The sequence below is a fragment of the Ovis aries genome, chromosome 1 (genome assembly GCF_016772045.2).
Source record: "Ovis aries strain OAR_USU_Benz2616 breed Rambouillet chromosome 1, ARS-UI_Ramb_v3.0, whole genome shotgun sequence".
NCBI lineage: Eukaryota > Metazoa > Chordata > Mammalia > Artiodactyla > Bovidae > Ovis > Ovis aries.
In genome coordinates this window covers 123,000,078-123,015,117 of record NC_056054.1, presented here as the reverse complement: position 1 = coordinate 123,015,117, position 15,040 = coordinate 123,000,078, and the positions used below count along the sequence as shown (strand labels likewise).

Sequence of the window (15,040 nt, the reverse complement as noted above, 5' to 3'; positions counted from 1 at the left end):
TCAGCATTTACTGGTCGGGGCATAGACTTGGATTACTGTGATGTTGAACAGTTTGCCTTGGAAAGGAACAGAGATCATTCTGGCCCCAGGGTGTACACGCGGTAAAGTATAAGCTCTGGCGGCCCCGCCCGCGCGCTATCCGAAAGCAGCCGGGCGCGCGCACCAGCGCTGGAGACTTGCTCCACCTCTCTGGGCGGAGACCCCGAGATCCATCCGGGGCGCCCCGGGTGCGGAGGCTGCGGGCCACCACTACTCCCCTTCTGCTAGCCTTTGCCCGGCGCCGGAGGTCCCTGCGGAAAGAGCCAACAGCAGCTCGCATCGGGGTCGCGAGCGCCGAGCCGGGGTGAGGAGGAGCGTCGGCGGAGTCCGGCTGGAGCGGGTGGGCTCGAGGCTGGCACCCCGAGGGCAGCGGCGAGGCCACACTGCCAAGGTAACGCGGGCCGGCAGGGGAGGGGGGGGGGGCGGGGATCACGGGGCGGGGGAGGGTGGGGAGGGCACCGGGCGACGCCGTCTCTGCGCCGCCGTTTCCCGGAATCCCTCTCCACGAGCCTGTCTCTGCCCTGGACTCCTCCTCCCGCTTGCGCCCCGGATCGCAGGGGTTTTCCGCGCGCGCCGCCGCACCCCTGCCCAGGGGCGTCCCCTCTCCAAGCTCCCCGCAGCCCTGGAGGGTCCCTGGGGGGCATCCACTGACTGTCCCCTGCGGCCGCACTGCCCTCGGCCCTGTCCGGGCGTCCTCCGTTCGTCGCCCCCCACGCACCTCCCAGGGACCCCTTGTTTGTACCTTCAGCCCTGCAGACCCCCGCCCCGCACCTGATCCCGCCAAGGGCCCTGGCCGCTTCGAGGTGAGAGTCAAATTCCTTAGGGTCCACAGCGCCCTGCAAAACTGGGTTACCGGCTCGGGTCTCCGGTTCGGGGTCTCCCGTCCGCCCTCCAGCAGAACACAAGGTTAGGCCTAGTTTGTCTCCGCGCCGGAGAGGGGTACGGAGGGACCACCGAAGCTGGATGGTCCTACGTCCTGACAGACCCATCGCTTGGAAGCTGGAGTGGGGCCAGGGCGATGGGACAGCGTCGCGGAGACAGGAGTGGACCCGCGTCCGGGTTCGGGAGGGAGTGAGGAACCGGGTGCGAGTCGACGCTTCACGTTTCGACTCTGACCGATGGAACCAGCTAAACCCTGTTACGAGTTGGATCCTTCAACCCACTTAACGTGGCGAACGATGGCTTTGAGGAACTCTAGCTATCCCGTCTCTCTTTGTGTCTCTTTCTGTTTTAATATTTGTTTGATCTCCTTGCTTTTGTTTGGCACACATAATAAAAGTCTTAGAATCTGAGTGGAACGAGGTGGGCGCGTTGCGGAGGCAGGTGCTGCCAGAGTCCTGGAGTCCCAGCACCCCCACCCGCTCCTGGTCTCGAGGAAACTGACCCCGAGACCAGCTGGGCTGCCACCTGCCCCACGTCTTGGCCAGGTTTCAAAGTACCCACCTCTTGCTGTCCTGACTTGGAGAGGACAGGGGTGAAAGCAAGACCGTAGCAAAATTTGCTGTAAAGAAAACATCTATCAGTGTGTCCTTAGATGATAAGATTTGACCCCTTTGTGGCAGAAAGTGAACTTCTCAGTTCTCTAGTTCATGAATTCCTTTTCAATGCTGGATCATCAAAAATCTGTGTGACTCTTTTATCCTTACCTGTGTTTCTTCTAATGTTTCTCATATATTTATTTCAAACTTAAAGACATTCTGCCTGAGATTTGTTTCCTGAAATTTGACACCTGGTAATTTCTCTTTAAAAAAAAAAAATAGACGAAGAATCATTACCTGGATGTACTGTCTTGAAAGTGAAACTTTTATTAAAATGTATTTTTCATCCTCCTCCACTTGCATACACAAAGCATGTTGGACTTCCTGTGACATTTAGAAATCTTCAAACTATTGTAGTCTGAAGCATGTGTATTCTTTGATGGTCAATCATATTTTACCAAAAGTAAGACACAATGATGGATATAAGGTGTACTTTAAAAACTTTTATGTCACTGGATAGGAAAAACCACTGTCAATTATGGTATGTCATGCCACCATACAGAGCACCCCGATTTCACAGATCTTCAGATATCAGAAGGAAATGTGTGTTTTATACTTTGTGAGATAGGTTCTCTTGGCAGAGCTTGATGATGCTTTTCCCTGAGGACTTTTCATTGCTTCAAAGAATGAAATTGGTGGTGTGCAGTTCAGGAAGAATAAATGAAAACAGTTTGCTGGGAGAGCAGTTGGCCAAAGTAAGGGTGGTAAGAAGTGGAGTGAGGAGAATATGAAAGAGGGAAAGAGAGACGGGGAGAGAGACATGGATGGATGTTGGGTAGGGAGTAGTTCAGAACCATTAAGAATCTTTTCAAGAACCAGCAGGAAAATGAATTCATTCAGTATCCCCACGAGCCAGGGTTTAACAAACTGGTACATGGGAGAGTTATTCTTAAACCCTGTTTTTCTGAAACACTGTTGTTTTAATTCTGAGGTTTTTAAAAATATATTTAAAATTTGAGTGTATCTGACCACCAGAAAAAAATGGTAGGGAATCCACAAAAATCCTAAAAGTGCTCCCTAATAAATAAGAAAGAATGAAACCATGAGTTTTAGCATGACTTAGCTGTCTCCTTTTCGGACGAAACAGTAGGTGCTTTCTGCTCAGGGGTGGGAGGGAAATATTCTAGGGGTGGGCGGTGCAGGACAGGAGAAGCCAGCACCAGAGTCAGGGGACCCCACAGAGGTCCCATGGTTGACCCACCCCTCCTCGACCCTGCCTGCAGGACAGTTAACTGGGTGTTCCAGGAGGAAGCAGAGCCCAGACTACACTTCCTTGATAGGCATGCCCACCTCCCAGCACCTATGCTTTGGGCTAGAGAACAAACTGGAATCAGGCATAGTTTTTGAAAGGAGGTCAGGATTTCACTCCACGGTATCACACTTGCAGGAGACGAATCGAAGTATGAACGAGGTGAGCAGAAATGGCGTGGAAAAAAGAAAGGAAAGAATATGATAGTTTGCAGGATTAGTCACTCAGTTGTGTCCAACTCTTTGTGACTCCATGCACTCTAGCCCAATAGGCTCCTCTGTCCATGGAATTTTCCAGGCAAGAATACTGGAGCGGGTAGCCATTCCCTTCTCCAGGGGATCTTCCTGACCCAGGGATCAAAGCTCAGTCTCATGCACTGCAGGCAGATTCTTTACCACCTGAGCCACCAGTGACAGCTTGCAGGAATCTTACTAAGAAGAAAATATTACTCTTGGGACAGAAGGCCATTCTTGACAATAGCTTTTTGTTGTTGTTGTTGTTTAGTTGTTTAGTTGTATCTGACTCTGCAACCCCATGGACTAAAGCCCGCCAGGCTCCTCTGTCCATGGGATTCTCCAGGCAAGAATACTGGAGTGGGTTGCCATGTCCTACTCCAAGGGAATCTTCCCAATGCAGGGATCAAACCCAGGTCTCCTACTTTGCAGACAAATTCTTTACCGTCTGAACCACCACAATAGCTTTAGATCTTTCAAAAATTCATTTAAAAATATGAATTCAATAAAAGAAACTCAAAGGTAAGAAAGATTTTAATTGGGATGAAAAGGAAGATTGCAGACTTAAGGGAATACACTGAAGATCATTGAAACATAATTACAGAAGAAATAAGAGGAAAGAATAGGATAGGTCCTGCTGAAAGTAAAAGCATTTTAACAGAGGAAAGGCTCTTAAGCCCAAAAACTCAGAGACAAAGGTGAAGTCATTTATTAAGAATCCAGTGTGGAAGACAGATAAAGCACAGTCAGGCATTAGGATACTTGAGTTTCCTGACATAGTGAAACCAACAAATGGGACTGAAAATGCAAACAAAAATGAGATAAATTTTATTGAAATGAAGGAAAAATGGTCTGTAGGCCAAAAGAGCATGACATTTTCCAGGAAATTTTCTTATAGGAATGCTTAGTATCTTCAGTAGTTTAAATTCAAAGGAAAAGAATTATTACTGTTTAGGAATTGAAAAAAGAGTAAGTAAAGGAGAGAAAAATCACATCAAGTTGCTCTCAGATGTCTCCAGGGCTGTGCTAGATGCCAGAGGACAATGGTTCCAAGGGAAAATTTCTAAGGAAAGAAATTTTTTCCCAAGACGGTGTGTGATCTAGCTAGAAGATGTCATTCAGGTTGAAAGTCAACAGAAAGGGGCTTCTTCAAAAGAACAAAGGAGATTCAGCACCCATGAGCCCTTATGGAAAAAAAAAAAAAAAACTGCTGGAGAATAAAATCCAGCAAATAATAAACAGAGAGAGAAGTCAAAGTAAAGAACTCAGGCATCAAGAACTCATGGTATAAAGGACTGTTGGCCACAAGAGAGAGTCCAAGTGCCATAATGAAGACCCAGCACAGCCAAAAAAAAAGAAAAGTACTGTTGATGGGTATTTATTTAAATGTGGAATTAATATAAAACATCTTTGGAAATTGTGGAATAAATGTGATTATTACATAACTCTAGGCACACACACACACACAAAGAAAAAGTAATCTGGTAGGGGCAGAAGAGGAAGATGGAAGGAAATATGAGAGTAGGCCCTATAGCTCTCATCTTTGAAGGCGTGGATCAGTAAACAGAGATGAACAGTTAGTGCTGTGAATATTGTATTCCAACTTCCAATGTCTTTGTAATTTTTTTAACTTTGGAGGGATATTTTAGGGAGTTATTCTTTCTTATGGAAGAAATTGAAATGTCAACAATTTTTCTGCCTTTGCTTCAGTTTTTTTCCAAGTAAAATTAATTTAGACAAAAATACCCTGTGTGTGTGTGTGTGTGTGTGTGTGTGTGTGTGTGTGTGTGTGCTGTGTGTATTTGCTGCGTGTGTACATAGAAAGATCTCTGGGATTATGTTGTTCATTAATGTTAATGATGGAACTACCTGGATGCTGAGATTTTGCTTTTATGCCTTATTTTCATCAATTTTTTAAAATGAGCGAGTTGAACTATTCTTACCAAAACAAGAAATAAACCAGAAACAAATATGCCAAGACATTAACAATGGTTGATGCCCAGTAGTAAAAATGAAGATGCTTGTTACTTTCTTCTTTGCGTTTTTTTGTATTTTTTAAATTTCCAGGGTGGGGAAATATATGTCATTTTATTTGTGGAGATTTTCTGAATCCATTCATTCACTGACCAGCAAAGATGTGCCAGGTGTCAGGCTGTGCCGGACAGAAGAAACGACACAGTTCTGCTCTCTACCCGGAGAATAGCAGGCAGCAAGTTCTGAGGGTTGTCTGTCTGTCTGTCTTTGTTAGGAGGAGTTGAAACTCAGAGAAGAGTCACTTTGCCACAGTAGCATCCGTTTGAGCTGGGCCTTGAAAGTTAGTAGTGTTTGTCTGGGTACCAGTGACAAGGATTGTTGGGGGAGAGGGGATGGTGGTGGAAATTCAGAGCAGGTGTGATTTGTGGCTCAGAGTTCAGAGCGAGACACTTGTGTCGGCCACTTGAACTGTGGTGCTGGAGAAGACTCTTGAGAGTCCCTTGGGCTGTAAGGAGATCCAACCAGTCCATCCTAAACATCAGTCCTGGGTGTTCATTGGAAGGACTGATGTTGAAGCTGAAACTCCAATACTTTGGCCACCTGATGCGAAGAACTGACTTGTCTGAAAACATCCTGATGCTGGGAAAGATTGAAGGCAGGAAGAGAAGGGGATGACAGAGGATGAGATGGTTGGATGGCATCACCGACTCAATGGACATAAATTTGAATAAACTCCGGGAGTTGGTGATGGACAGGGAGGCCTGGCATGCTGCAGTCCATGGGGTCACAAAGAGTTGGACACGACGGAGTGACTGAACTGAAACCAGATCTAAATGCAAATATAAAAGTATTTAAGCCCGATGGTGAATCACCAAATTATAATACAGAGTTGGCATTTCCTAGCACATCTTGGGAGAATTCCTGGAAGTAGGTGGAAGCAGTAAACTCAAGCCCAGATTCAGGAGGGGAGCAAAGAGGAAGAGAGGGTTCCCACGGGCACACAGGCAGGGCCAGTGCCACTGCCCACAGCTGCCGGGGACCCTTCCGGCCTGGCAACCCTGGGCACACATGCACTTGAACTGGAAGGCTGCCCACAACCCTCAACTGCTAGCCACCAGCCTGAGATGGACTCTGGAAAAGGCAAACCCTGAGTCTCCCCTTTCCAAGGATCTGCCATCCCAACCCACAGCATGCTGGCAGACAGTGAAGAGTCTTTAAACCTCTGCTCCTGGCCCTGCTATGTACCCCGATCAGACTGACCTTGACATTTAGCTCCCACCAGACCAGGTAGCCACCCACTAGGCTAGGCGGGCCAGGGATAGCTTCCACTCTGCCTGGCCCAGCCTCCCTGCACACACGCCAGGAGGGCATCAATGCACCATGATCGCTCTCCCACCCTGTGACCTAGCTGTTGCCTCCAGGAAAAGAACATCAAGCAGTCATTGGGTGTAGAGAGAGGGGCCAGGTCAGGCCCCCATCCTGCAGGGGTTGGGGGAGCAAGACCCAAGTATGAATTGATCTCCTATTTTGTCCCATCAGACTTCACTAACAAGACACAAGTTCAAAGATAAAATGATTAAAAATTTCAAGATGGCCACAGGAAAGCAATAAACCAAGAGTGGGACCCTTCTTGTGTGCAGGGCCCCTGGGGTGACTGAAGCTGGCCCTGGCTGCAGAGATAAGAGTAACCAGAGCTTTAGGAAGGCTGAGCTGCTTGGAGTCAGGGCGAGTTTTAAAGAGCTTCAAGAACAGTTCCAGGCAGGATGCCAAGATGGGAAATTAGATTTTCCAAGCAAGCAAGAATCTTCTATCAGCAATCTAATTGGCAGTGGAGTATGAGTCACCAGGAACAAAGAAAGGGAGGCAACGTCCTGCGGCCCAGAGCAGGAGAGAGGAATTCTAGTTGTGTGGTTGTGTGTGTGTACTTTCAGCCGCTGAGGAGAGGGAAGGTTCTGCAGAGGCAGAATAAGGGCAAAAATGTGCCACCATCAGAACAAAACAGAGAGGCCAGAGGCCACAGGGCAAGTGGTCAGGTAGAAGGGAGTCACCCCAAGGTGGCATTCCATGGTCTTGGTGCTCCCAGCATCTGGAGAACGCCCATGACCCGGCAAGCCTGCTGCTGAGGAGTGATGATGGCAGACCACATCACATGCCATAAAGACATCTCTGTGGCTGTTCTAATGACAGTACACTTCCCAGGTGGCTCAGTGGTAAAGAATCTGCCTGCCAGTACAGGAGATGTAGGGGTCGTGGGTTCCATCCCCAGGTGGGGAAGATCCCCTCGAGGAGGAAATGGCAACCCCGTCCAGTATTCTTGCCTGGAGAATCCCATGGACAGAGGAGCCTGGCGGGCTACAGTCCAGGAGGTTGTGAAGAGTCAGACACGACCGAGCATGCACATGTTATGGGAAAAGTTGAGGTGCCCGGATAGCTCATGGGTGGTAGGTGGCAATTTTGACTTGGAGTCTTTTGGCTTGACAGCGTCATAGTCAAGCGGACTTTTTAATGTGTTCTTAGCTTGAATTCATGTCTGCTACTTGGGGGTCATTTTTCACTTTGACTTGGGGCTTGGTGCTACCCCAGTGTTTGCGGGGACAGGAGAACACCCAGTAGTTTGGATGGAGACAGAGATCTGGGGGAGAGAAGGAATGAGACCGACTGAGGGCTCCGTAAAATGTTTCAAGACTTCCTTTCTCGCCTTAGAATGAAGAAGACTAACTCACTCAAAATGCAGATGCTGAGAAAGAAAATACCTTTAAGTCTAAAAGCTCAGAAGTTTCCGTTAAAAAAGAAAAAAGCCGTACAGGCAAATCAAAGGACAAGTGACAACGGCGGAGAAAAATTAAAAAGATGTGACTCATATCACAAAGGGCCAGTTTGCCTCATACTTAAAAAGCTCCTTCAAACCGATGTGAAGAAAGAAATCTTAAAAAGAGGGGATATATGTATATGTATAACTGATTCACTTTACTGTACAGCAGAAACTAACACAGCATCGTAAAGCAACTATATTCCAAAACAAAAATTTAAGAATCAATGTTAAAAAAAAAAACAACGACTCAAAGATAGACAGTTAACTCAAAAGGAAACACCTCTGCCATATGCTAGGTCTTACCTAGAATAAGAGAAGTATAGAATTCATATAAGTCTGAAGACAACTTGGCATTTATGAATTTGATTTTCAGAAATCCAAGAGCTTGATGGTTATCATTGTCATAATCATTATTTATCATTATCAAGCTCTTCCTTTGTGGGGAAGCAGAAATTCTCTCACACTGCAAGAGGTTGTGTAAACCACTAGAGCCACAAGGGCCAGAGTGTGGCCGTCTCTATCAAAACTACCAATGCAAGGATGTCCCTCGTGGTCCAGTGGTTAAGACTCCGTGCTTTCATTGCAGAGAGGCTTTCACTGCAGAGGGCCAGGGTTCTATCCCTGGTTGGGAACTAAGATCTCATAAGCCTCGCATTTAGTGAAGCCAAAAAAAAAAAAAAAGACATGCATGGTGACTTCTGTCTGCCCCTGCAAACCAAGCCTCCACCTTCGCCACCTTTTACTGTGCCCTGGGATCCCATCTTGTATGGGTACAGCCACCAGCTGCCTTGTCCTATGGCTTCGATTGGAGTCAGCCAATGGGGAGCCCCAAGAGAGGAGAAGGAAGACAGTGAGGAACATCTGTGCTCCTCACGCTGGACTCTCTCCTTCCTAATTCCAGGCTTGGGACGTTCCCTCTGTACCTCAAGCCCAGGATGATAACAGCCCTCGCTGCTGTTACTTTCAGATGCTACGCTCATCCTTATGGTTGGCCTGTAGCCTGCTCACACATTTGTATTAAATAGTCCCTTGATGAAAATCTTCCTTCGCTTAGCCAGAGTTGAATGTGCTCTTACCTGCCGGGACCCTGACTGAACCCCCTTTGGCTTAGCAGTACTATTTCTGGGAAGCTTTCTCACACTTAGGCTTGACATGCTCAGAATGAGGCATTTTCAAGAGAATCCATTGCAGAAACAGTTGGAAGTCACTCAGATGTTCTTTGTGGCGACTGGTCATATAAATCATGGTATGTCCACAGAGTAGACTATATGTAACTATTTAAAAACAACAACAACAACAAAGAAATTCTCTCTGGTGCTGATACAGAAAGAGCTCCCAAATTTATTTTTAAGTGGAAAAAAGCAGGAATTAGACAGGCAATGTGTATGTTTTGCGTGTACTAAGTTGCTTCAGTTGTGTCCCACTCTGACCTCGTGGTCTGTAGCCCACCAGGCTCTTTTGTCCATGGGGTTTTCCAGGTGAGAGTACTGGAGGGGGTTGCCATGGCCGCCTCGACCCTTGGCTCAAGATCTCTCTTGTGTCTCTTACATTGGCCAGCATGTTCTCTACCACTAGGATCACCTGCTATCTCTGATTTGGAAAAATAGGGTTGGGGAGAATAAGAATACATTTTTGTATTTGCTTATGCATGAAGGTGAACAGGAACTTGGGCAAACTCCAGGAGATGGTGAGGGCAGGGAGGCCTGGCGTGCTGCTGTCCATAGGGTCTCAAAGAGCTGGACATGACCAGGCGACTGAACAACAACATGTATGAGGATATTCTGAAGGACTAAGCAAAAAAAAAAGAAAATAGTTTTCCAAAGGGAGCAAGACACTTCAAAATTTGCTTTTTCCTATATTTAAATTTTTGGAACCAAATGGCTATTGGTCCTGCAAGCTGAGATAAGGCTCCTTGTGTAAATGGGGTGAATGATCAGAAGGGCAGAGAGGAAACCTGGAATCAGGGATTTCCTGCTGGAGACTTCCCTGGTGGCCCAGTGGTTAAGAATCCACCTTGCAATTCAGGGGACGCAGTTTCAGTCCCTGGTCAGGGAACTAAGATCCCACCCACAAGCCACAGGGCAACAAAGCCCACATACCTCAACTACTGAGCCCAAGGGACACAACTGAAGAGTCCGCTTGCTGCAACGAGATCCCACGCACCACAGCCAAGACCCAGGCCAGCTCAGTTCAGCCACTCATATGTGCTTTCGCATCAGGTGGCCAAAGGATTGGAGCTTCAGCTTCAGCATCACTCCTTCCAATGAACATTCAGGACTGATTTCCTTTAGGATGGACTGGCTGGATCTCCTTGCAGTCCAAGGGACTCTCAAGAGTCTTCTCCAGCACCACAGTTCAAAAGCATCAATTCTTCAGTGCTCAGCTTTCTTCATGATCCAACTCTTATATCCATACATGATTAATGGGAAAACCAAAGCTTTGACTAGACAGACCTTTGTCAGCAAAGTAATATCTCTGCTTTTTAATATGCTGTCTAGGTTGCTCATAGCTTTTCTTCCAAGAAGCAAGCGTCTTTTAATTTCATGGCTGCAGTTGGAGCCAAAAAATAAATAAATAAATAAATAAAGTCTGTCACTGATTCCATTGTTTCCCCATCTATTTCCCATGAAGTGATGGGACCAGATGCCATAATCTTAGTTTTCTGAATGTTGAGTTTTAAGCCAACTTTTTCACTCTCCTCTTTCACTTTTATCAAGAGGCTCTTTAGTTCTTCTTCACTTTCTACCATGAGGGTGGTGTCATCTGCATATCTGAGGTTATCGATATTTCTCCCGGCAAGCTTGATTCCAGCTTGTGCTTCTTCCAGCCCAGCGTTTCTCGTGATGTACTCTGCATAGATGTTAAATAAGCAGGGGGACAATATGCAGCCTTGACGTACTCCTTTCCCTATTTGGAATCAGTCTGTTGTTCCATGTCCAGTTCTAACTGTTGCTTCCTGACCTGCATACAGATTGTCTTTGTCTGTTGTCTTTGCAGTTTAATTAGATACTTCAGAATTCTGATCACCTAATATTGATTTCTTTTCAGATGTGAAAGTAAATAAAGGACACATAAAACAACAAAAATGCTTTTGAGTCAGAATGTGTCAGCGATTGGACCACTGAATTTGTATCCCATGGGTGAGTGTCACTTTTTCTCACAGCTCCATCTACCAGGACCCTGTTAGGAAGTAGCCAGTTGATTTCCCGGTCCTGAGGACACAGGACCTAGGTCAAGAGCCAAGTGGAACATAGATAGGAATTCTGTGTTGATGGTTTGATTTACAATGGGTTTCTGCTCTACTGGTGTTTTAGGAAAACAACTAAATAATCATAGACTTGAGGCTCAATAATGAAGGGAGCTAGCTTCACTATAATTTGAAGAGGAATTTCCCTTAATACTCTCATTCTAATCCAGGGTGGAGTTTATCACTCCATTCCTACATTTGGAAAGAGGCCAGACCCCTAGGACTGCCCTGGAAGCTCGGTGGTTAAGAGTCTACCTGCCAATACAGGAGGCCTGGGTTTGCTTCCTGGGTCGGGCAAACTGTAGGAGAATATCTATGTATCCTCAGTGTAAAGAATGGTTTCTTAAAGCTTATAAAGCACACATCATGACCAAAAAAGGTCTTCTATGAAAATTAAATGTTTTTCTATTCAACAAAGGGTAATAATGAGATAACAGATCGAGAATATATTTCAGTTCAGTTTAGTCAGTTCAGTCACTCAATCATGTCCGACTCTTTGCGACCCCATGAACTGCACCCTGCCTGTCCATCACCAACTCCCAGAGTTCACCCAAACCCATGTCCATCGAGTCGGTGATGCCATCCAACCATCTCATCCTCTGTCATCCCCTTCTCTTCCCATCTTCAATCTTTCCCAGCATCAGGGTCTTTTCCAATGAGTCAGTTTTTCACATCAGGTGGCCAAAATATTGGAGTTTCAGCTTTAGCATCAGTCCTTCCAATGAACACCCAGGACTGATCTCCTTTAGAATGGACTGGTTGGATCTCCTTGCAGTCCAAGGGACTCTCAAGAGTCTTCTCCAACACCACAGTTCAAAAGCATCAATTCTTCGGTGCTCAGCTTTCTTCACAGTCCAACTCTCACATCCATACATGACCACTGGAAAAACTATAGCCTTGACTAGACGGACCTTTTTTGGCAAAGCAATGTCTCTGTTTTTCAATATGCTGTCTAGGTTGGTCATAACTTTCCTTCCAAGGAGTAAGCGTCTTTTAATTTCATGACTGGAATCACTATCTGCAGTGATTTTGGAGCCCAGAAAAATAAAGTCTGACACTGTTTCCACTGTTTCCCCATCTTTTTGCCATGAAGTGATGGGACCAGATGCCATGATCTTCGTTTTCTGAATGTTGATCTTTAAGCCAACTTTTTCACTCTCCTCTTTCACCTTCACCAAGAGGCTCTTTAGTTCTTCTTCACTTTCTGCCATAAGGGTGGTGTCATCTGCATATCTGAGGTTATTGATATTTCTCCTGGCAATCTTGATTCCAGCCTGTGCTGAATGGGAAAGACTAGAGATGTCTTTAAGAAAATTAGAGATACCAAGGGAACATTTCGTGCAGAGATGGGCTTGTTAAAGGACAGAAATGGTAGGGACCTACCAGAAGCAGAAGATACTAAGAAGAGGTGGCAAGAATACACAGAACTGTACGAAAAAGATCTTCACGACCGAGATACTGATGATGGTGTGATCATTCACCTAGAGCCAGACATCCTAGAATGTGAAGTCAAATCGGCCTTAGGGAGCATCACTATGAACAAAGCTAGTGGAGGTGATGGAATTCCAGTTGAGCTATTTCATATCCTGAAGGATGATGCTGTGAAAGTGCTGCACTCAATATGACAGCAAATATGGAAAAGTCAGCAGTGACCACAGGACTGGAAAAGATCAGTTTTCATTCCAATCCCAAAGAAAGGCAGTGCCAAAGAATGTTCAAACTACTGCACAGTTGCACTCATCTCACACGCTAGTAAAGTAAAGCTCAAAATTCTCCAAGCCAGGCTTCAGCAATACATGAACTGTGAACTTCCTGATGTTCAAGCTGGTTTTAGAAAAGGCAGAGGAACCAGAGATCAAATTGCCAACATCTGCTGGATCATGGAAAAAGCAAGACAGTTCCAGAAAAACATCTATTTCTGCTTTATTGACTATGCCAAAGCCTTTGACTGTGTGGATCACAATAAACTGTGGAAAATTCTGAAAGAGATGGTAATACCAGACCACCTGACCTGCCTCTTGAGAAACCTATATGCAGGTCAGGAAGCAACAGTTAGAACTGGATATGGAACAACAGACTGGTTCCAAATAGGAAAAGGTGTACGTCAAGGCTGTATATTGTCCCCTTGCTTATTTAACTTATATGCAGAGTACATCATGAGAAATGCTGGGCTGGAAGAAGCACAGGCTGGAACCAAGATTGCCAGGAGAAATATCAATAACCTCAGGTATCTCAAACCCCTCCAAAAAATTCCACCTGGAATAGATCCCCTGGAGAAGGATACAGCAACCCACTCCAGTATTCTTGCCTGGAATATCCCATGAACAGAGGAGCCTGGCAGGCTACAGTTCATGGGGTCACAGAGTCGGACACGACCTAATGACGAAATAACAAAAATCTCCCATCTCCCTCCTCATCACAAAACCAAAATGTCACCCCTGAACTTTGGTTTCCACATTTCACTTATTATCATTTTTTTTCCATCGCCCTATTCCTTTGTGCCTTCTCCTTACCTTTGTTTTGGTTCTATTTCACTATCACTGTGTCATCTGTTGCATAGTTTATCAGTAAGGGATCCATGGTTGGGACACTTCTCCCCCAAGAAATGTCATGCATTAGGGAGTATGTGACAGTGAGCACAGTAGGGCCTCACCTACTAAAAACTGCCAACCCTGCCCTCCCACTTCTGAGTCATGGTGACGTCAGAAAACAAATGAGAATTCCCCCTTCCCTTCACCGAGACCTTTCTCCCTCCACCAACCTTGGTAAATATCTTTGCCTCAGAAGTTTTAAAATTAGCAACATGCTTATTCACATTCTGAGACTTGTTCCAGAGGGATGACTGCTTCTCAGGATGGTTCCCCAACCAGTCAACCCCCATTACTAGTATCAGTTCCCAAACAGCTTATTTTGGATCCACTCAGGCCTAAACGTCCTCGGAAGATGCACTGCTGATACCATCAACTCTCTAAGATCATTTTGTGTGCTCATTCAGTCGTATCCAACTCTGTGACCCCCACGGACTGTAACCCACCAGGCTCCTCTGTCCATGGAATTTTCTAGGCAAGAATACTACAGTGGGGTGCCACTTCCTACTCCAGGGGGTCTTTCCAACCCAGGGATCAAACCCGAGTCTCCTATGTCTCCTGCATTGGCAGGCGGATTCTTCACCACCTGGGAAGCCCAGAACCATTTACTTGACCTTTTATCTTTAGCACAAGAAACTCTTAGTGCAATATTAAAACATGTATGTGGAAGAATGCCAGACTCAGAGCAACAATCATAAATTGAGCCTGGAGAAAGTATTGTTTGCTTTTCTAACATGTTTCTCTTCTTTCCAGTGCATATCAGCCTCGTATTTGGTATTTCGTATGTTGTGCCTGGTAAGAGATTTTCTTGACTTAACAAAATTTTGTGTAAGGGTACGAGTAGGGGAGCAACCATTTAGAAGTCAAAAAATGGGATTTCTGACTCCAAATCTGTTGCCATTTTGTTTGAATCTTTTTCCTCAAATACTTTCTCTGTAGAAGGAGAATTTAGCCAATTCTGATTTCACATTTGTCTCACAAAACTATTACCGGAAATTAACACTAGAGTTACTTTTTAAACCCCTTGAAGGAATTGTTGTGGTTGTTGTTGTTACATTACTCAGTCGTTCGATTCTTTTGTGACCTCATGGACTGTAGCCCACCAGACTCTTCTGTGTGTGGGATTCTCCAGGCAAGAATACTGGAGTGGGTTGCCACTTCTCCCCCAGGGATCTTCCCGACCCAGGGATTGAACCAGGGTCTCCTACATTGGCAGGTGGGTTCTTTCCCATTGAGCCACCAGGGAAGCCCCTTAAAAATATACCCAGCTCTTCATATTCTCACTAATAGAAGATTGAGGAGACTGTGCCAAACAAAAAATCTTCCAGAAATCATTTCTCTTTAATTTACATTTTTCCAC

The 15,040-nt window shown here is 45.7% G+C and overlaps 1 protein-coding gene across 1 annotated transcript in view; it reads left to right on the top strand.

Moving 5' to 3' along the window:
- Positions 1-399: 399 nt before the first annotated feature.
- Positions 400-15,040, top strand: part of IFNAR2 (interferon alpha and beta receptor subunit 2) — a gene marked incomplete at its 5' end in the record, with an annotated part of 35,515 nt that continues 20,874 nt past the window's right edge. Inside the window, 3 exon segments of the mRNA NM_001009342.1 lie at positions 400-430; positions 10,894-10,985; positions 14,434-14,475. Of these exon segments, the coding sequence (NP_001009342.1) occupies positions 10,931-10,985; positions 14,434-14,475 (97 nt within the window).